At 44.9% G+C, this 21,314-nt stretch overlaps 1 protein-coding gene across 2 annotated transcripts in view; it reads right to left on the reverse strand.

The window, feature by feature from the left end:
- Window positions 1-21,314, reverse strand: part of BCAS3 (BCAS3 microtubule associated cell migration factor) — a 2,570,631-nt gene that overhangs the window by 1,552,875 nt on the left and 996,442 nt on the right. For both annotated transcript variants that reach the window (XM_069226456.1, XM_069226455.1), the window contains exon 15: window positions 13,938-14,071. In XM_069226456.1, coding sequence (XP_069082557.1) covers window positions 13,938-14,071 — 134 coding nt within the window. The remainder of the gene's footprint in view (window positions 1-13,937; window positions 14,072-21,314) is intronic.

Here is a 21,314-nt window from a genome sequence, read left to right on the forward strand (position 1 = left end):
AATGTAAAGGCTCCTGTTTTTCTTTGGGAAACAAACGATTCAGATATGGCTCAAAATAGGTTAATGATTTGCCAACAAAATAAAACCTCAGAAGCCGGCCTCCCTTACTGAACTGGGTGGAAATAATATAATCCTTGTGGCACATTTTGATGATCTTCTAGTTCATTCTGGACATTGAGCCTGGGTTCACCAATACTCAGGGCATCCTGTGTCTTTTAGGGTTGTGGCTATAGTTCAGTGGGGCCTTTGATGTTAAGGATGTCCACAAGTGCATTTTGGTAGTTAGCCAGGTGTTTATTTGTCCATAGCCTGGCCCAGTACAAAATCGGCTTAATTGCAGTCTCAGGTTCAATACCGTGGAGTCTCAGATCAGTTCTTAGGGCCTCCACTGGTGAACCAGGGCGGGATGTAAAAGGTGTAGCATAAATCTGTTCTCTTCTTTTTGGAGACCCTTAGCCCACAAGTCCATTTCGTAGGAGTCAGCAGCCATTGCCTTTATTTCATTAGTGAAAACAGCAAACTTGAATCATCTCCTGCTAAAGTTGTTTGCAAAACGTAAAATTACACATGTGCTTCGGTTCATGGATGTCTGCCTTTCTAGCATTTTTTCAGCCCAAGTCAGCATGTCCTTTAAGTGGATTCCGAGGTGAACGAAATGTTTGACTCTCTCCAGGTTGTCTCCCTAGATTTTGACAGTTTTGTTTAGCTTTTTCATTGTGTTAAGTTTCATGAATTTCGCTTTATTGGTGTTGATTGTTAATTTTTAATAGTTACAACAATTTTCGTATTTCTGGAGCAATCTATATATGGACAGCTCGGTCTGTGACATGAGTACTGCGTCAATGGCAAATAATAATTCGGGAAGTTTTATGCCTCCAAACTCTGGAACATCCAAGTTCGTGTTGGTGAGTCACTTGCCAACGTCATTAATAAATAGAATAAACCACACAGGAACAGTTACACACTCTTGTGGCACTCCTACGTCCATGTATAACTCTGTTGTACATTCAGCACTTTTTCCGTATCTACCCTAGTGGTGTTGCCTTGATACAGATGTTGTAATGCAGTTGTTAAATATTCTGGTGTGTCAACTGCTCTTAAAATTGTCCATAATAAGGATCTATCAAACAAATCATATGCCATCTTCGGGTAGATAAATGCCATATATAAAGGGGCTTTCCTAATTGCTGTGTTTTTAATGCATGTTAGGTACAGCCTCTGGGCGGATCTACTGTCCCCACTTCCTTCCTAAAGCCAGCCTTGAGGTCTGATAAAATCTTGTGTTTGTCAGCCCAACCCTAAAGGCAGTTCAGAAGGAGTTTTCCATATTTTTTCTGGTACCACCTAACAAAAAACAATGGTTCATAATTAGCCCTATCACCGGGATTTCCTTTTTTGTGGATGCACATTATGAAGGCTGTTCTGCAGGACGTTGGTACATCTTTATTGGTCCAGATGACGTTGTACACAGTCTTCAGGACTGGGGATAGGTAGATGGGTTAAGTCTGAGAACATCTAAGGGAGCTTTGTCAGGGCCTAGGACTTTTTGAGGTCTTTGGGTCAGTATCGCTTTGCAGACCTATTTTTCTATATATTTAAGGGGTTATGGGGTAAACTTGGATGGACCAACGGTGGCCAGATCTTCCAGTTAGTCATTATCTGAGATCCAAGTTATTTCTAATAGAGAGTTTAGGGCTTTCTGAGGTCTTTGGCTAATTATCACGTTGCAGATATACTTTTCTATAAATTCCAGATATTATGAGGTAGACTTGGATGGAACAACAGTGCACATGTCTTCTGCCTGGTTAAAATCTGAGATCCTAGCTATTTCGAATAGAGAGTTTATGAAATTAATCAACAACTCCTGGGCTGCTCTATTGATGAAAAGTGTGAGTCCACGCTGTGGAGTTAATTCCTAACTCTAGGTTCTTTTCCAGGCCTTCAAATAAATCCCCATCTGATTAGGTCCCAGATTTTTTTGCTATTATTTTTTTTTTTTTATTGCTATCTGAAGTGCCTCCAGTGCATTGTTTTTTAGTTGAACCTTCTGGAATCTGATTATACGTTTGTAGGCTTACCATACACACTTAACAATTTCTTCTCACCCCTAAGTGTTATACCTTGTTCCCAGGGGATGATCTTTTTTGGAATGCTGACATCCAACATTGAACCACTCTAATGCAGTTGCGAGGGATTTATATGGGAGTCTGCAGTTGCCGTAGATTTTCAGATTTTACAGTGATTACGAGTCAGGGCCACTGATGGCCCTGTCTTTTAGTGTTTCTCTTAATTTCTTTTTTTTTTTGAGCTACTGAAGTTTGAGTTTCCGAGTTGGATTATCCAGATAACTCATAATTATAATTATATAATTATGTCTCTCCCATGTTAGTGTCTTTTGATTTGCCTTAAGGGCAAACATTTCAGATTTCGGAGGCCAGATCTTTTTGAAGAGCAAGTTTTTGAGCTGGGCAGAGTTAATTTTGCTAGACTATTTTCATGTCTATTACTAGATGCCATGCTTCCAGGTTGATCATAATATATTCTATAAGAATTCAAAAGCTTCCAGGGCAAAGGACAATTTAGCTGGTGTGTGAGAGATGGAGCATACATTTAGGGTCCAGGTGACATTATATGCCATCATGTTACACTGTTTTTCTTCTAGTTTGGTGTGCTTGAAGGCAGTTAAGACATTGTCAGCGATGTTCATTGTGGCTTCTTTGCTCAGTATTTCCTGATCCAAGGTGTTTAGATGAGGTTTGGGATTGAAGTCAGCACATACCAGCATTCATTTTTATTCTGGGTTACTTTTCTTCATCGATTTGTGTTCAAGCATAACCCTGCTGATGTTCTTCTTCAGGTCATTTATTTAAAAGAATAATCTTCAAATTTCAATTGGCAGGAGGAGGGTACACGTTGCACAACTCCAACAAAAAGAATTCATTTGTTAACTTGAGGTGCTGCATATTGTTATCCGAACCCAGAAACCAGTAGAAAACCAGATTGTTAGACCATCTTTTGGTATTCCCCTACTCAGCTTTATGGCTGGAATACTGCATGCGACAAAGCCACCTAGTTCAACTGTTTCAATGATCCACGTCACTTAGAAACAGTAAAGGTGGTATTTTATGAACGAAGCCCAATCTTAATTCTGTTTTAGCTGCAAGCTCGGCTATCTTCCAACTTACCAATAGGTGTGTGTCATAGCTGGACTCAATATGCCTCGACTCCTATGGCTGGGTCAAGTTGATGCCTTAGTGGCGTTAGGTATGGTCTCTGCCACACTCCACCTAGCATGCGGTCTTGACAGTGAAGGGCTGGAACTGCTGGGCTACGTAATAGGTGCTCTGTTAACCCTAGTGAATGACGGATATGGATTTTTACATTTTGCAGATTTTCTCGTGCTAGATAATATGTTGACAGAACACATGCATGTCTAAAGTCAATCTGATGTTTGGTGATTATATGGATTCACCTTGTTTGTGACTTTCACGATTCTCGGGCATGGCTTGTTCCTGCTTTGTTTTACTGATATTCCCCATTCTCAAACATTTCAGAGTGATTTGGTATTAAGTCAACTACTTTCTGATTTGCCCAGTAGGTTTCTGTCTGCTCTCTTTCTTTTTTCTTCAACGAGCCCAGGAATTTCACCTGTAATAGATCTTTTGTGGTGACAAAGACTAGTCCTGGAAGAGAAGTAGTTAATTTGAGGATGTTTCTCCTGTTCAGAATGATTTTCTCTAGACCAGAATCTTGGAATAAACAGTACGGAATTGCATTCCCTTAGTTTCGAGAGTTTGTTGGTGTCTGTTGCAGGGGGGTGAGGGGAGGATATTACATGAAGCGTTAGGCTCCCCTGACTAAACCAGGGTTGTCTTTGCCTAAGTGTTTGATGTAGAAATAGCCATGAGTGGTAGACTCTCCTGTTGCTTTGATAATTACTATTTGCTTGTGTGTCAGCTGAGTAACCCACTCCTGTGAATTGTGTTTAAGGGTATTACATATGCTTATGTTACATTCTGGAGAATTAGCCATATTTGCCCTCCATTAAATAGGGTTCAAAAGTCTAGTAAGGTTTGGATGGTAATATGTAGGCATGTTTCCTAATGTGGTTTTGATGCCCTAGTTATTAGAACTTGGCAGTGCCTTAATAGGTAAGCCATTGTTGACTGCTAGTGTCTGATGACTCTCTTAGGCAACACTTTTGTAGAAGTGTACATGCTTTGGGATTTTTCATGCTTGACAGTCGATTCTACGACATTGTATTTTGACGTGGATTGCGATAGTTTCCAGAAGGTACTGGACTAACGCAAAGCTTCTTGTTTCGATTGGATTTGTCAGATTGCCAAATGGGACTAGAGGTAATGTGCTTCTTTATTCTCGTGGGTCCTGTTGGTATGCTTGCACATGGGTGTGCTTCGCTCAAAGCATATCACATAGTGGACTTGGGCTTGTAATTGCAGATTTCTTTATCTAATCGTTCTACAGGCCAACTGCGCCAACATCCATTGGCTCCCAGACATGTTGAGGAGCACTATCTCCTTCTTGGTTAGGGGTGAGTATTTTCTTATGTGATGTCTTTCCGTTTGCCTATTAAAAGCCTTTGTAAATCTCTGAGGCTTTGATTTTTTGACAACTTTTCTCACTTCTTTCAATTTCTGGACTCACTCCATATTTGCAGTCGGGGCGTCCTCCACTTCATTTACATGAAGCTGCTACTGTTTACCATAAAAATTATAACTGTAGCAGGAGCCGCTTCCTTGAACAGGATATCCATTACTCCATGGACAATGGTTCCTGCGGGTTAATTTTCTGTAACAGAAGGCCCCTTTTGGAGTCTGATTATATTGACTGAATGACATCAAGGACCTTTCCTGGTTTTTTTTAAATATCGTGGAGCAGTTACAAGAGTCGAAGGGAGCATAACACTTTTTAAATGAGACCTTATACGTACGTTCTCATACCTCCATTCTTTTTTCAATGAGAGCTGCAAGGACCTAAGTTGTTTGAGCATCCAGTTTTGCTGTCTGGGACATCAGGGCCCCGGCTTTTATGTCTATGGTCCTGAACATAGTTCTCATTATTGATAAAATTGGTTGAGGTTTTTGGGGGGTGGTTTGGTATTCACCATATATCTTGTTTTTTTAATAAGGTTCTCTTTCATCAAGCTTGTCTTAAAGGAGGGTTTGGAGTATTAATATGGGAGCCGACAATGGTAGGTGGCACATTTTGTGGTGAGAGGCCAGTTTCCATCAGGCATCTATCCTCCTCTTCTAATTTAGATGAATATACTGCTTTAAGATTACAATCAGAAACTTTCAGATTACGAGGTGATGAGATGGATAAACCATGTTTTTATACCGTCTGCTTATATCGGATTTGAGGAACTACTCAGGACGGAGGCTAGAAACAGAACTGCCTCCACTGGGACCAACTGCAGCTATTGTTAATACAGTTGGAAATACTTGCTTGACCTGCAACTGCCTGCATTTACTATGATGCTTTGGGGTTATACTTTGTTGCTGGAGTGTAGGCAGTGTGCTCCCTTTCTTTGAAACTATCTTATTGACGGCTCCCTTGAGCCACGGCTGACGAACCTTGGGAGGCACCTGTGCGCCATGAGTGGTACTTAAATCCGAGAAGATATTTGGCGGCATTTCAAGCAAGCCACTATACCATGCTGCTCCCTGCTGAAGATGGGCTAAACCCAGAAACACGTGTACAGGGATATACAGTACTTGCTGCCCCTACGGAGGTGAAAGACTATTATTTTTCGAATGGACTACGAATTCGACTGCATTTACTATGATGCTTTGGGGTCATACTTTGTTGCTGGAGTGTAGGCAGTGTGCTCCCTTTCATTGAAAATGTAATTTAACATGTTTATGTGTATGTGGAGGGATTAATAAAGCGCATCTCACGAGTAAGGTAATATATGAAGTCATAAGCTGTGCATGGCAGGGGTGCAATGTATTAGAACTGGTGAATTTGAGAGCTTTTTGGTTTATTATTTTTTTAACATTAGTTTTTACTTTTTTTCAACACCTAAATATATACCATCACTTTAACTTTTGTTAACCAGTGAACTGCTAGGTTCATTTTGTAACATAAGCTGAAATCATATTAGCATACCTAATATAACGTCACTTTAACCTTTGGGTTTAAATACTACCAAATACTTACTATTGCAAAAGTAGAGAGCTGTTAAGATATTGAGCAAATGGGTAGACTGAGGAAATAGAAGTGGAAAGAAGATGCTGTACATATGCACACATCTTGCTCTTCAACTATTTTAACCCCTTTAAAATACATTATGCCCCAAAATACTAAAAACCTATACATCCCCTCAAACTTTTCATGATTACATTAACATCGCAAAGTTAATTTACTTCAGTGGGCTCTCCAGAAAAGGCTTTAAATTTAACAGCTCTTAATCCAACAAAATGGCATCCAGGGGTGCCTCACTTTTATTTTGAATACAAAATGTTAGTGCTCTAGTTGCTCATTACAACTCTGTGGTAAAGCTGCAACTGATCACGGCTGGTGTTTATAGTACATGATTCAGTCTGCATGTCAATGTTTTACTGAAATGGATGAGCAAAATACTTGAGAACTCAAAGAAAATGTGTCCTCATTTCAGCTTTCTACAGCACTAACCAGAATTACTATGACATAAAGAGCCCCATATCTTAAAAAGGTTTAATCAATCAATCAATCAATAAGCATATGCAGCACTATCGCCCCTGAGGGTATCTGGGCACTGAAGTTGCTGTGTCTCCATCGAAAAGCCACGTCTTGAGTCTCCTTCTGAAATCTGCCAGGGAGGGCGCTGTTCTGAGGTGGAGGGGCAGGTTGTTCCAGGACTTGACTGTTCTGTAGGAGAAGGAGTGGCTCTTCTGTGGCAGTGATAGACGGGGGAGGTGCGGGGGGAGGCGCGAGGGTGAGTGAGATGAAGCACAGGTGTCTTGTGGGTAAGTGGAAGCTTAGTCGATAGTTTAATGTAGGGTGGCTCTTGGTTGTGTAGAGCTTTATTCGCAAGCATGAGGATCTTGACCTGGCATCTCTTCTGGATTGGGAGCCAGTGGAGATTTCGGAGGTGGGGGGTGATGCTGTACACTTGGGGAGCCATCAAGATAGCTTCACGTGTGCCACACTTTTGCCATGAATACAGAATTTTAGCACTGTACTTGCTCATTAGAACAGTGCAGGAAACTGTAGTAGCACACTGGTGAGAGAACTGACAGACTGCTGCTGGTGAATACATGTTTCAGTCTTCATGCCAGAAAGTTTTACTAACATGGATGAGAAAGGTATTTGGGAACTCATAGAAAAGGGGTTCCCATTCTACCTTTGTAGAGTACTAACCTTACACGCTATGACAAAACAAACAACCTCATTTTGACCATTTATGTTTTTCAACTTTGATTCCATCAAGGCAGCTTCTGTGTGCTACAGTTTTGTCATGAATATGAATTCAGAGTATTAGGGCTCTAGTTGTTCATTGGAATACCTTTGAAAGATGCAATAGAACAATTGGGTATAAACTGACAGCCTGCTCACTGGAAGTACATGTTTTACTCAGAATATCAGACTTTATTCTAACACGGCTGAGGAAGATAGTGTGAACTTATAAAATAAAATGCGTTCTCATTTTAGCTTCTGGTGCACATTCCAAAACTTCTATGAGAGAGAAAACCAAGGGGGTCATTACAACTCTGGCGGTCTTTGACCGCCAGGGCTGTTTTGACGGAAGCACCGCCAACAGGCTGGCGATGCTTCCAGGGGAATTACGACCGCCACTTTAGTCCCGGCGGTTTAAATCCCCCAGGGCAGCGCTGCTTGCAGCGCTGCCCGGTGGATTACGAGTTCCCCTCCCACCAGCCTTTTCATGGCGGTTTGAACCGCCATGAAAAGGCTGGCGGAAATGGGAGTCGCGGGGCCCCTGCAGGCCCCTGCACTGCCCATGCCACTGGGCAGTGCAGGGGCCCCTTGCCACGGCCCCATGCAGCTTTTCACTGTCTGCATAGCAGACAGTAAAAAGCGTGCCGGGTGCAACTGCACCCGTTGCACAGCCGCAACACCGCCGGCTCCATTTAGAGCCGGCTCCCGTGTTGCGGCCGAGATCCCCGCTGGGCCGGCGGGCGGAAACCAAATTTCCGCCCACCGGCCCAGCAGGGATCTCAAAATAGACCCCGCGGGAGTGCGGCTGCATTGGCGGCCGCCTGGCGGTTCAACCTTGGCGGCCTATCTCTTGGATCTCATTTGGCCAACAGCTGCAATGACTGAATCTGGCTTAGGGTTACCAGTGAAGCACGAAGACACTGAATCTGCTGCTCTGTCTTTTGTTTCCAAGCGTGGTGTAACTACTCGAACGGTAGTAGGCCTATTCTTAAACTGCAGTCCATAGTTCCAAACCAGGAATTGACTGGCTTTCTAGGCTGTTCTTTGACGTCTTAGAGGAAGCACACCATTTGAACTCAGCCTGCAGAGGAGTCTGTTCTCCCAATTTAGGTTGAGTGAAATCTCTTCAGTCAGCATCTTATGATGGCTGCCATCATCATCATCATCATCCGTATCAAAAAATTCCCACTTCTACTTCTTCTGGTTAATCCGCCCTAGTCCCTATCTTGCTGTTTGTCTTGTTCTTCACCATAGTCCTCAGGCATGAGAGATTCTGGGGGGCCTTGTGGATGTGGAAAATACATAGGAGGAGGTGAAGGCTACTGGGGAAATCAAGGCTGCTGAAGGAGCACAGAGCACTGGTGGCTGGGCTGTAGGCAGAATACGTTGCCGAGGAACAGCAACTGGGAAACTGTATTATAAGGAGGCAACTGAAGAATAAGCATTTGGTATCATCTGCTGCAGAGTGTTAGGGAACATCACAGGGGCCTGCTTCATAAGAGGATCTCGTTGGTGCTGGTCGTCATATGTCTGCAGCCCATCAAAAGCCCCTCTAAAGTCTCCACAATAAGGTGCTAGTCTATATTTCTTACCAGTGGAGCTCCTAGTTCAGAAAATATCATACATTCAGTTGGGTTTTACTGTAGGCTGTGTCCCATGCCTTCTCCTGGTTATTCATGTTCACTTCGACTTCTGAGTCCAGAAAAAGGTCTGGCAACTGGTTGGACACTTTCAGTGGTAAAGTATTAAGTCACAGAATTGAAATTGGAACCGTCAGGGAAGGTGGAATATTGATATCTGTGGTACGCAGTTGCAGACAGTGTCACTGTGGGTTGAGTGTGACTGACAAGTGAAACTGTGGTTGTTGTTGTTGGAGTCACCATTAACTACGTAATCATTGTTAACATGGTCTTCATGGTCCTTAACAGGGCAGTTATCAAGAGAATAGTCCTTAACAGGACAGCTGTACACAGCGGAGGCAGGCTTCACAGGTCAGGTGAGCACCACTGAGTACTGCATGCTGCAACAAGAGCATTGTTAATGTTGTCACCTTTTTCAGAAGGTCTCCTTTCACGAACTGTTCAGGCAGGAACACAGACAGAGCCTCTGATGAGCTGGATTTTCACACCAACATGAGTGCTCTGAATCCTTCTGAAACACCTTGTCAGAGCAATATTCATCTTTTTTCCACTTGAAAGGCATATACTGGCACTTACTTAAAGAATTTCAGCTCAGGAATGTCTAATGCTTTCTATTTTCATAGAGCACTGCGTACAAAATTATCCACTAACAAGAGGGCTTAGCCTTTAGAGAGAGAATCCTTCCTCCACAAGAGCTACAAGGCAGGCCTCCTTTCTGAGTCCTCGAGGATTGTTGGGACAGCAATATACCATGCATGGTATACAGGTGTGTTGCCCTGAGTGCCCAAGTGCATGTGTAACTGGTATCCTGACTCGTTTTGGCCCTGGCATAATCAAGCATATATGCAGAGGCCTTGGCCTGCTCCTGGCAATGGAAGGGCCAAGATCTGTTCTTTGACCTGGAGGGGGACACCAAATGTGCTCTCATGGTAGACAGTGGACTATTGTCCCCGTCATGGGTGTAGCATGTAAAGTGATGGTGGCGGCAGAGCACAGTGTTATGACCTGTCATTTTTCTCTGCATCAATGACAGTGTAGACTACAGACCCCCACTCGTGTAAAGTTCTGCTGTTATAAGAGACCCAGAGCCTTGAACTGACATCCCTTGTGCATGTCGAGTGTGTGTACAGTGAGCACCTGACAGCAGATAGTAGGACCTCTGCTCATTTATGCAAATCTCGACATGGAGGACAACGTTCTTCCCTGCTGTGTTCTTTCTAACCAGTGTTCTTCCTAACCTGCTTTTTAGAAAGTAAAAAAGGCTGCAAAAATTACTGACTGTTGAAAAAAAAATGTAAAAATGTTTTGTCATTATTCTCCTAAATTCTTTAATATATAATGCAAATTACAGGAGACCCACCCGAGAGGTGCACCAAATAAAAGAGCTTATCCTTGCAGTTTCAGGTTAAGCACCCCTAAAATGCTACCTATGGAAGATCTGCAGCTAGATTTATCCACTATGACCATCCAACCATCCAAAGTTAGAAAGTAAACAGGTAGGCTTTAAGTATTTCCAAAACGTAAATCATTGCAGGTGAGGTGTATTGTGAGACAGAGTTCTTTCCAACGAACAGCGTTCATGTAAGAACTGAATCATCAACCAAGGCAGGAGCAAATGAAATGAGGAACTATCAGGAGGGCTACCGATGGCGATATGAGAGCTCAAGTATGGGTATGATGCACAAATCTGCCTTGCAGATACAACTGTCCCTAAGCATGGACAGGTGGACTGTGCATACAGATTTTCAAACTATTTTATCTTAGAGAAGCAAGTCAATGGTGGAAAGATAAAGAGAGACAGACTTGAAGTGACTACTACCAAGCAGCAAACAGGCAGGAGTAATCTTTATGAGGTGAAGAATGAATGAACAAAACATGCATAAGTAGGCGGACATACACATTACAACTGTCGAGTAGAGAGGAAATCGCTGCTTTGCTTACCAGGGATTTAGCTTTCTAATGAAATATGGGACAATTTTGCTCAGGGTTTGCTAAATGGGAAGCTTGTACAGAAAAGTGGTATCCAAACCATCTATCTTTCCAATCTCAGGTTCTTCTTGGCCAAGGAAAGGCATGCTCCCCAGAGTACTCGAAGAGATGCTGTGTAATAAGGGCAGGTGTCTGTCTGACAGCCAGTGGCCCAGAGTTGGGGTAAATGACTTCAAGCTCAGTCGCCCTAAAAGTCCATTGGTCAACTCTGTTGGTTTAAGTTACAGAGATTCAATGAGAATTGTACTTGCTTAGGTAAATGTTCACATATATCTGCAATGATTGCTCAATAAAATTAAGCATGGCAAGAAATGTCATCTGAAGTCAACAATATCAAGAAGACCTCAGGATACAGCTGTAGAACCTGGACGCCTACCTGACCATTGAGTAAGGCAAGAAGTGTACCTGGTCCAGCAGGACAAACGACTGTCCAGGAGGAGTTGCTCAGTATGTTCTGAGCACGATCAAGAAGTGACCCCGGCTGTAAAGGGACCACCAGAGTCTCCCTCTGGAGTACTTGAAGTACTGAAGGAAGACTGTTTCAAAGCATGAAGCCTGAGTCTACCAGCTGCCTTCTGTGGGCCAAGCGACTGATGCGACAGCTGCCGACCAGGGGAAGGAGATCAAATCGCCACTAGCAGGAAGCCACAAAATAGCCCAGAGACCACAACCCCTGCCCTCCCACCAAAACCACAAGACTGCTCATCCTGGAGGCTGCAACCCTCTCGATCTTAGTGTTGGCCTGCAGCCAGCCTGAGATAGCCCTGGCTGCCAAGAACCTGTGCTTCTGAGTAAAGGAGTCTGCCCAAGGCCACCCATGAAGATTGTACAGAATACAGCAATCACTGCAGGAACCTGCAATAAAGGAGTCCACCCTGTGAGGGCAGGAACGCAAACAAACACACACCAACTTTCGGATGGCCACCAATCATCAAAGGTAACCTGAGTTGCCACATTGCCAATTGAGACATTCCAGGCAAACTGCACCTGAGTCTACCTTGCCTAGGCCTAGAGAATACAGCGGGCGGCAATAGCTGGGTTCCGACTACAGCAGGAAAGAGTAGGGAATGTCCATCCTCACAATTACCTTGCAACTTAAGTCAATCCATTGAGATGTGTGACATAGGTTCTACAGCATTTAGTTTTGATGTGAGATTAAAAAGTACTTTATTTTTCATAACGATAAACACTGGACTGGACATCACTTCATTGTGTTGCTTGTTTGGGTGTTGAGTTCTGATTTCCATCTTGCAGATTGAATATTTACCCAAGTAAATACAATTCTGATTCGAGCGCATGACTGCAGCGGCAGATATTCAAAATGATTGGTATTGTGACCCGCCTTGAAGTCATTTTTCTCTGACCCCTAAACCATTAGCTGAAAGAAAGCAGGTGCTCTAACACAATGGTATTCTCAATTTCACACGGAGCACAACCTTTTGTGCCACATTCTGAAGGAGAAATGAGCAAGCTCTAGCAATGTCTTGCCTATCATCTAAGCGCACAAATGCCTGCATTGCAATGCACTTCTTTCCCTTGAGATTTACTGCATGTCCCCCTTCTTTGACACTATGAGTATACGAATCCTGTCGGCAGCTTAGCAAGCTTTATGTGCTGTGATGCTAAACACACGACGTGCTGCCAGGTTAAACAGTAATGGGGTCTCATCTGACTTTAGTGCTGTATCTGAATAAATCTGACACCATCTCATTACAGGGTGAAGATTTATGGTTATTTAGTTAAACTCCCCCAACCTTCTGTCTCTTGTACAGTAAGTAAAACGTCTTCTCACTAACACGGAGTTATCATAACACACACAATAGTGTGTTATATAAGTGTAATGCGTTAATTAACCTACCGAAAATATTGTATAACCTAGTGGAGTGGGGTTAGAAGGAGTTCTGCTGGTGCCTCCGGGAAAAAAAAAATCTTAGTTTTACTTCGCTCTCTTGACTGTTGTTAACTAGCCCTACCATCTCACGGTAGCATCATGAGCTTTGCGAGTGGACACATCCAGAGACTGGGGAACACCTGAGTTGTGGGTTCTTTAATGAAGGCTGCTCGGTAGGTTACTTACGGCGTTGTTTGGCAGGTGATCACCAGGTAGGAGGGGCCACAACATGGCCCTGTATAGCAAGGCCTGGGTGATTTGTAGGGCACGCTGGTCATTGGTTATTCCTGGCGCTAGTATTTAGTGGGTTGTCTCTTCCGGGTGGCTTCATGAGCGATGCTGCAGAGTTTAAAGTGGAGTTTTCTGGGTGGAATAAATGACAGGGGTGATGTGGTAGCCCTAGCTCCTCTGCTTTGAATGTGTTTCAGTTTCTTTAGCAGTCTCGCCTAAGCACTTTGTAGATATCAACTTTTATGCAGATGCTTTCTGGATAATTGCAAACAATTACTAGTTGCACAAGGATAGCTTACGGGCTTTCAGTCATAGTAGTAGTGTCCAGGCTTCAAAACGTTCTTTGTCTGTAAATCAGAACAATGCAGATCCTATTTTTACTGTTAGCTACCACTTATGATGAGGCGTTTGTAGTAAGAGGGCATGCTTGGTTTATATTGTCGTTAAGAAACAGATCACATCACTAAAACTAATTTGAGAAGGGTCGCCCAATACTGCTGCAGTCGGTACAGATAAAATATGTCCAGACTTGAAAACTGACTCATCATGTACTTTGAAGTGGGAGACTGGATAGTGCATGGAGGTTTGCAGTGCGACTTACCGAACCACAGCTAGTTCCTAAAGGTCTTCCGTGACCTTTCAGCATTAACCACACAAAAAGGAGTTAAAAAGATGTGAGGTACTGAAGTAGACCATCTGTGCCCTACCCAGATACTAAAGCACTCAAAAGGGCATCCAGAAGCCATGCTGATGCGTTATGAATTCTGCTTCGTAACAGATGCACGTACCTTAGCTTCTGTCTCGCCTCTGTGCAGTGTGTAAAGGTGATGTACTGCACTCTGCGAAGACGACCAGGGGTGAGTGAGGATTTGGAAAACGTGAAAATCATGTCCCAGGGTGTCAGAGGTAACAAGCAGCATTCCTGGAAAAGGGAAGAGAGAAAATACATTTAGCAACACTGCACTCGCTGGAAACTAAAGAACAGATCCAAAATACACACATTCCTATTGTCTAAGAAAATATTATCACAATTTACTTGTGCTGAAAAAATGTGTAAAAAGCTAACAGGGTAGCACTGCTATGGAAGGTGAATGGCCTATCAGTGGTTCAAGTTAAAAAACACTATTGATATATGTGTTAATAGTGTTAGTGGCAATGTGAGGAACTAACCTTTCTCCTCTACAATTTAATCTGAATGATTAAACAAATAAAAATTACATCTGGCTCCACCAGTTCTAAACGGTTCTCTGTGCTCAAGTTCTCACTCCGTAATATACTTCAAAACATCTGTCAGCACCATGTTGGATTTTGTGCCTTCAGCTCTCCAATCGACACTGCCCTATGATATCCAACCCCCCCACTACTGGAACCGAACAGCCAGCTCAACTAACGACAGTTTATACTAGTGCTTTTGCAATTATGTTCCTTACAATAAATTGCCTTCTTATCTTCATTGAACTGAATTCAACTCCTTTATCATTTTTTTTCTTCCTGTTTGGGGCAAGTTAATGCCAAAAAGGCGGACAACCACGCTTGCCCCTTTAAGAAACAGCATTGCATAAAATGAATTAATCCTCACCCAATATGTGACTATATAAGTAGCAAGGCTCACAGGGCCAGGACGCATATGTACTGCCAAGGAAGTACTACAGCCGGGACAAGGTACAGTTGCAACTAGTGGAATGAAAACTACTGTCACTTGAGCCATTAGCACTCATGCCGGGCTCTGTGCCTGGTCTTCGACCAACAAACATATTGTTGCACAAAAACAAAAGAAAGTTTGCATGCTGATAAGCCTACTGCTCGACCACAAGATTCAAGATTTGAAGTAAATACATAAAATACAAGGTACTCCACACAGGTAAGTAAGGAACTTTCAATTAAAGCAGTAGTACACACAGTATAGAATAAAATGGCAATAAGCTATTTTAAAAGTGGATACAGTGCAAAAATCAACATTTCCTGGGGGAGGTAAGTATGGTTAGGTTTCTGAGGTAAGTAAACCACTTACAAGTTCAGTTTCCTGGGCATAGGCAGCCCATCGTTGGGGGTTCAAGGCTACCCCAAAGTCACTGCACCAGCAACACAGGGCCGGTCAGGTGCAGAGGTCAAAGGAGGGTCCAAAACACATAGGTACCTATGGAGGACAGGGGTGCTCTGGTTCCAGTCTGCTGGCAGGTAAGTACCCGCGTCCTCGGGGAGCAGACCAGGGAGGTCTTGTAGAGCACTAGGGGGGGGGGGGGGAAAGGGGACACAAACAGGCATACAAAACACACCCTCAGCGGTGCAGGGGGGGCTGGGTGCAGTGTGCAAAGGGGCTTCTCGGGCCAGCCACTGACTGGGCTAGGCAGAGGGCCACCTGATGGTCACTCCTGCACTGAAGGTTGGTTCCTTTCGGGCCTGGGGGCTGCAGGTGCAGTGCTGGGTCCAGGCGTTGGGTTCTTTGTTTCAGGCAGTCGCGGTCAGGGGGAGCCTCTGGATCCTCTCTGCAGGTGTCGCTGTGAGGGTGCAGGGGGTCGTCTCAGGTTACTCATTAGGTGGCAGTTGCCTGGGAGTCCTCTCTGCAGTGTTGGTTCTCTGAAGCTCGAGCCTGGGGCATCAGGTGTAGAGGGTGAAGTCTCACGCTTCCGGTGGGAAGAATGAGTTCTTTAGAAGTTGTTTCAAAGTTGCAAAAATGTTGCTGTAGGTGAACAGTGCCGCTGTTCTCGGGAGTTTCTTGGTCCTTTGGTTCAGGGCAGTCCTCAGAGGTCGCTGGTCCCTGTCGGATGCGTCACTGTGCAGGTTCTCTGAGTCTGGAGACAGGCCGGTGGGGCTGGGGCCAAGTCAGTTGTCGTCTCTGCGGGGCTTTCAGGTCAGCAGTCCTTCTTTGTGTAGGCTGCAGGAATCTGATTAACTGGGTTCTGGGTCACCCCTAAATACTAAATTTAGGGGTGTGTTTAGGTCAGGAGGGCAGTAGCCAATGGCTACTGTCCTGGAGGGTGGCTACACCCTCTTTGTGCCTCCTCCCTGAGGGGAGGGGGGCACATCCCTAATCCGATTGGGGGAATCCTTCAATCTCAAGATGGAGGATTTCTAAAGGCAGGGGTCACCTCAGCTCAGGACACCTTAGGGGCTCTCCTGACTGGTGGGTGACTCCTCCTTGTTTTCCTCATGATCTCCTCCAGCCTTGGTGCCAAAAGTGGGGTCACTGGCCGGAGGGGGAGGCATCTCCACTAGCTGGGATGCCCTGGGGTGCTGTAACAAAAAGCATGAGCCTTTGAGGCTCACCTCCAGGTGTTACAGTTCCTGCAGGTGGAGGTGAGAAGCACCTCCACCCAGTACAGGCTTTGCTCCTGGCCACAGAGTGGCAAAGGCAGTCACCCCATGTGGCCAGAAACTCGTCTGGCTGTGACAGGCTGGAAGAAACTGGTCAGCCTAGCACTAGGAGTCGAACTGGTATTCATGGGCATCTTTAAGATGCCCTCTGGGTATATTTTACAATAAATCACACACTGGCATCAGTGTGCATTTATTGTGCTGAGAAGTTTGATACCACACTTCCCAGATTTCAATGTAGCCATTATAGAACTGTGGAGTTCGTGTTTGACAAACTCCCAGACCATATACTCTTTATGGCTACTTACAATGTCTAAGGTTTTGCTTAGACACTGTAGGGGCATAGTGCTCATGCACATATGCCCTCACCTGTGGTATAGTGCACCCTGCCTTAGGGCTGTAAGGCCTGCTAGAGGGGTGACTTACCTATGCCATAGGCAGTGTGAGGTGGGCATGGCACTCTGAGGGGAGTGCCATGTCGACCTATTCATTTTCTCCCCACCAGCACACACAAGCTGTGAAGCAGTGTGCATGTGCTGAGTGGGGGGTCCCCAGGGTGGCATAAGACATGCTGCAGCCCTTAGAGAACTTCCCTGGCATCAGGGGCCTTGGTACCAGGGGTACCATTTACAAGGGACTTATCTGTGTGCCAGGGCTGTGCCAATTGTGGGAATAAACGTACAGTTTGGGGAAAGAACACTGGTGCTGGGGCCTCGTTAGCAGGGTCCCAGCACACTTTCAATCATAACTGGCATCAACGTACAGATATTCATTAAAGGCTGATGGGGCTTTGGAGCCCTGCCTTGTAGACGTGCACGATCCAGGGCACCCCGAGTTGGCAATAAACTTTGATGCTTCTCAAACAGGTGTAATTCATAGTGATACGAAACGGTATAATTGTGGAAGCAGACACTAAAGGAATATATTTTTTTCGCCTTGATCCACTTAAAAAATGTTAATGTTCTTGTAGTGGCTGAAGAGATGCCCATGTAGTACATGGAATAAAAACAGAAAATAAATAAAAATCCAAAACAAGGACACACTTCCAAAAACATGAATAGAAACAGTTATAATTTTGACAACCGCAATTATTAGAAGATTAAAAAAAAACAGAAAATACAATGAAAAAGCAATTAACAAATAGAATCATTTGAACCGACGCAGAAAAATGAAAGCGTTGAGACACTTTCACAGCGAGCCTGTTTTTAACACCCGAAGGACTATGTTATGGTCATGGGCAGCAGTTATTCCTCGTGACACATAGACCGTTCACCAAGAGACCCTAAAACAATGGCTTGTCATCCTTTTGAGTTTCTCAAACAACTCTACAGAAAACACACCCTTCAGAGCTCGACGCAGATAACGCTCCACTTGCTTCGGTCATCCTGGTAGTTTGTGACTCTCTGTCCCTATATTGTTACTTCTGGTCTTTACTGTCCGAAAACATCAAGAATTGACTTTCTACCACAAGTGGGGTGAACAGACCTGAAACTGTAAACTGCAAGAGGAGCGCTGTCTATAAATAGCTCAAAGATCGGATGAGATGTGGAGTGGGTTAGTGAGGATGGTAAGACACGTAAATGAAAGAGAATTAACCATGCCAAACACTTCTAGGATGCAATGACTGGTGACTGAATATTTTATTAAAGTAGTGAGATAATTAGTTTAGATGTACAGTGTCTCTTGCTGATATCATTCAACTGGCTAAGTACATTTACAATGTATTTATTTGCAGACAACAGTGCATTTTGACAAGGGATGCTACACATAGCAACACGATGAACAAGTTACTTACTTTTGGTAACAATTTGCCTGGTAGAGACATATTTGAGTTGCACATTCCTCACCTTAGAACTTCCCCCAGGCATCAGACTGGATCCGGAGATTTTTCTTCGAGCAGTAGTCTCGCACACTGTCAGGTGGCGTCGGTCAACTCTGCGTCAGTCGTTGGCGTCGTGGTCTTGGTGAGGACCTCATGGTCGTATATAGGCGCCACCCCGGTGCGCTGACGTCAGTTCTTTTCATGACTTTACATTTCAGTAGTGCAGAGCCATGAAGAACACTGATATTGGTGCAGCAGAACTAGGGCCCTGAAAAGGGAGTCCCTTTCCCTAGAAATCAGTTTGCAGTGCGGGGAGGATGGGCGGGTCGGTAAGGAATCTGCAACTACAACAAGTCTCTACCAGATAAATCATTACCAAAGTAACTTATTCTAGTTGCAGATTCCTTACCTTAGAATAGATATCCAAGCAGAACCACTCTCAGAGGTGCGCTGTGAACCAAGATCATACTAGAATGTCCTGCAGGACCTAACGACCAAAGAGGCCATCTCTGCAGACCTGACTGTCCAGGCAGTAATGTTTAGTGAACGTGTGCAGGGATGCCCACGTCGCTGCCTGACAGATATCCAGGACAGGAACTCCGTGTACTAACGCTGTGGAGTCAGCAGTTGCTGTGGTGGAGTGAGCATGCAAGCCCTCAGGGGGTTGCTTCTTCGCCTAAGCATAGCACATTTTGATGCAGAGCACCAGCTAACACAAGATGGTGCGCTTTTGCACCGCCCACTCTTTCTTTGCATCCACATATCCCATAAAGAGTTGATCGTCCACCTGGAAATCTTTAGTACGATTGAGGTAGAATGCCAATGCTCTTTTTGGTTCTAGACAGTAGAGTCTCTCTTCTTTGTGAGAGAAATGTGGAGGTGCGTAAAAAGTAGGCAAGGTGATGGACCGGCCTACATGAAAAGTTGCAACAAACTTAGGAAGAAAGAAGGCCCAGATATGAAGCACCACTTTGTCAGGATGGACAGAGAAAAATGGTGGCTTGGAATAAAGAGCTTGAAGCTCACTCACTCTGCGAGCAGAGGTGATGGCAATCTGAAAAGCGTTTTTTAATGTGAGGAGTCGCAAAGGACAATTGTGAAGTGGCTCAAAAGGGGCATACATAAGGTAGGTAAGGACAAGGTTTAAGTCCCATTGGCGCTTAATGAACAGGGCCGGAGGAAACAAATGGGTGAGTCCTTTAAGGAACCTCCAAACAATGGGAGACTTGAAGAGGGAGGGCTCGTTTGGCAGTTTGAGAAAGGCAGAGAGGGCAGATAAATAGCCTTTAAGAGTGCCCAAAGCAGAACCCTGCTGGGCAACAAAAAGGATGAATAGGAGAACTTCAGACAGAGGTGCGGAAAAGAGATCAACAGACTTGCTGGTACACCATGCAACAAATTTGTGCCAATGACAGGCATATACCGATTTGGTGGAGGGACGCCTGGCTGCCAAGATAAAGTTGCAGACTTCGGGTGGAAGATCAAAAGCTGTCAACTGCCGCATGCTTCCATGCTCAACAGCTCTGGACACCAGACTCTTCGTGCCCAGTCCGGAGCCACAAATATTACTTGGGCCCGGTTGTTCTTGATCTTCTTTAGAACTCTGGCCAGAAGTGGTACTGGCGGGAAGGCGTAAAGGAGGCTTGAGCTCCACCCGAGACGAAAAGTGTCAGTGAGTGAGTGCGCCTTGGAAACTCCAATGCACAAATCAGCTGACATTGCGCATTCTCTGCGGAGCCGAACAGGTCTAACCAAGGCTCTCCTCACCACTGAAAGAGACCTTTTTGCTACCTCCGGACTGAGACGCCATTCGTGATTGACTATGCATCAACTGCTGAGTTTGTCTGCTCTGGCATTGAGAGAGCCCAGCAGATGTTGAACCACCAGGGTTATGCCCTAGTGTTCCAGCCATGTCCAGAGGTGTAGAACCTCTTGGCAAAGGTTCCATGACCCCGCTCTGCCCTGCTTGTTGCAGTACCACATGGCGGTGGTGTTGTCCGTGAACCCATGCACCACTTTCCCTTTTAGATAAGGAAGGAATGCTTTCAATGCAAGCCGGATCGCCCAGAGCTCTAAAAGGTTGATGAGAAATCCGGACTTCGCCGGATAACAGAGACCTCTGATCTCTGCCTCTCCCATGCGGCTGCTCCATTCCAGAAGTGACGCATCGTCATCATTGAAAGATTTTGCTGGAAAAAGGAGTGTGATCTGCCGTTGACTCAATCGAGATTTGAAAGCCACCACTGCACATCTTGCGCAGTTCCCTCCGAGATCTGGACCATGTCGAAGAGATTTCCCTGATGCTGCGCACAGGGAACTTCAGGTACCACTGCACAGCCCACATATGCCATTTGGCATGTGTCACCAGCAGGATATAGGAGGCCATGAGTCCCAGCAGCCTCAGAGTAATTCTCACCAAAATCCAGAGATTGAGGCTGAAACATCGGAATCATAGCATGAATATCCTGGACTCACTTTTCGGGAGGATATGCCTGAAACCGCACTGTGTCCAGAACAGCTCAGATGAAGGGGAGCTTCTGAGAAGGAGTCAGGTGTGACTTTGGCATGTTTATGGTGAACCCCAGCGAGTGCAGAAGGTTCACCGTAGTCTGAAGATGGGAGGTGACCGTCTGGGCGTGCTTGCCTTCAACAGCCAGTCATCGAGGTAGGGGAAACCCCTAACCTGCACAAATGAGCTGCAACCTCCACCATCACTTTTGTGAACACTGAGGGGTCCTGCTAAGGCTGAAGGGGAGCACGGTAAACTGAAAGTGCTCATGGGCTACCACAAATCACCAGTACCTTTGGGCAGGCAAGACAGGAATATGAAGTATGCATCCTGCAAGTCTAATGTTACCATCGTCTCCAGAGTCCAAGGCAGACACGATCTAAGCCAGGGTGAGCATTTTGAAATTCTCCTTCCCGAGGAAGAGATTGAGGGCCCAGAGGTCTAGAATAGGGCAGAGGCCCTTTTCCTTCTTGGGAACCAGAAAGTAGCGGGAATAACAACCACAGCCTACTTCTGGTG

Source organism: Pleurodeles waltl, chromosome 3_1 (genome assembly GCF_031143425.1).
Source record: "Pleurodeles waltl isolate 20211129_DDA chromosome 3_1, aPleWal1.hap1.20221129, whole genome shotgun sequence".
Taxonomy (NCBI): domain Eukaryota; kingdom Metazoa; phylum Chordata; class Amphibia; order Caudata; family Salamandridae; genus Pleurodeles; species Pleurodeles waltl.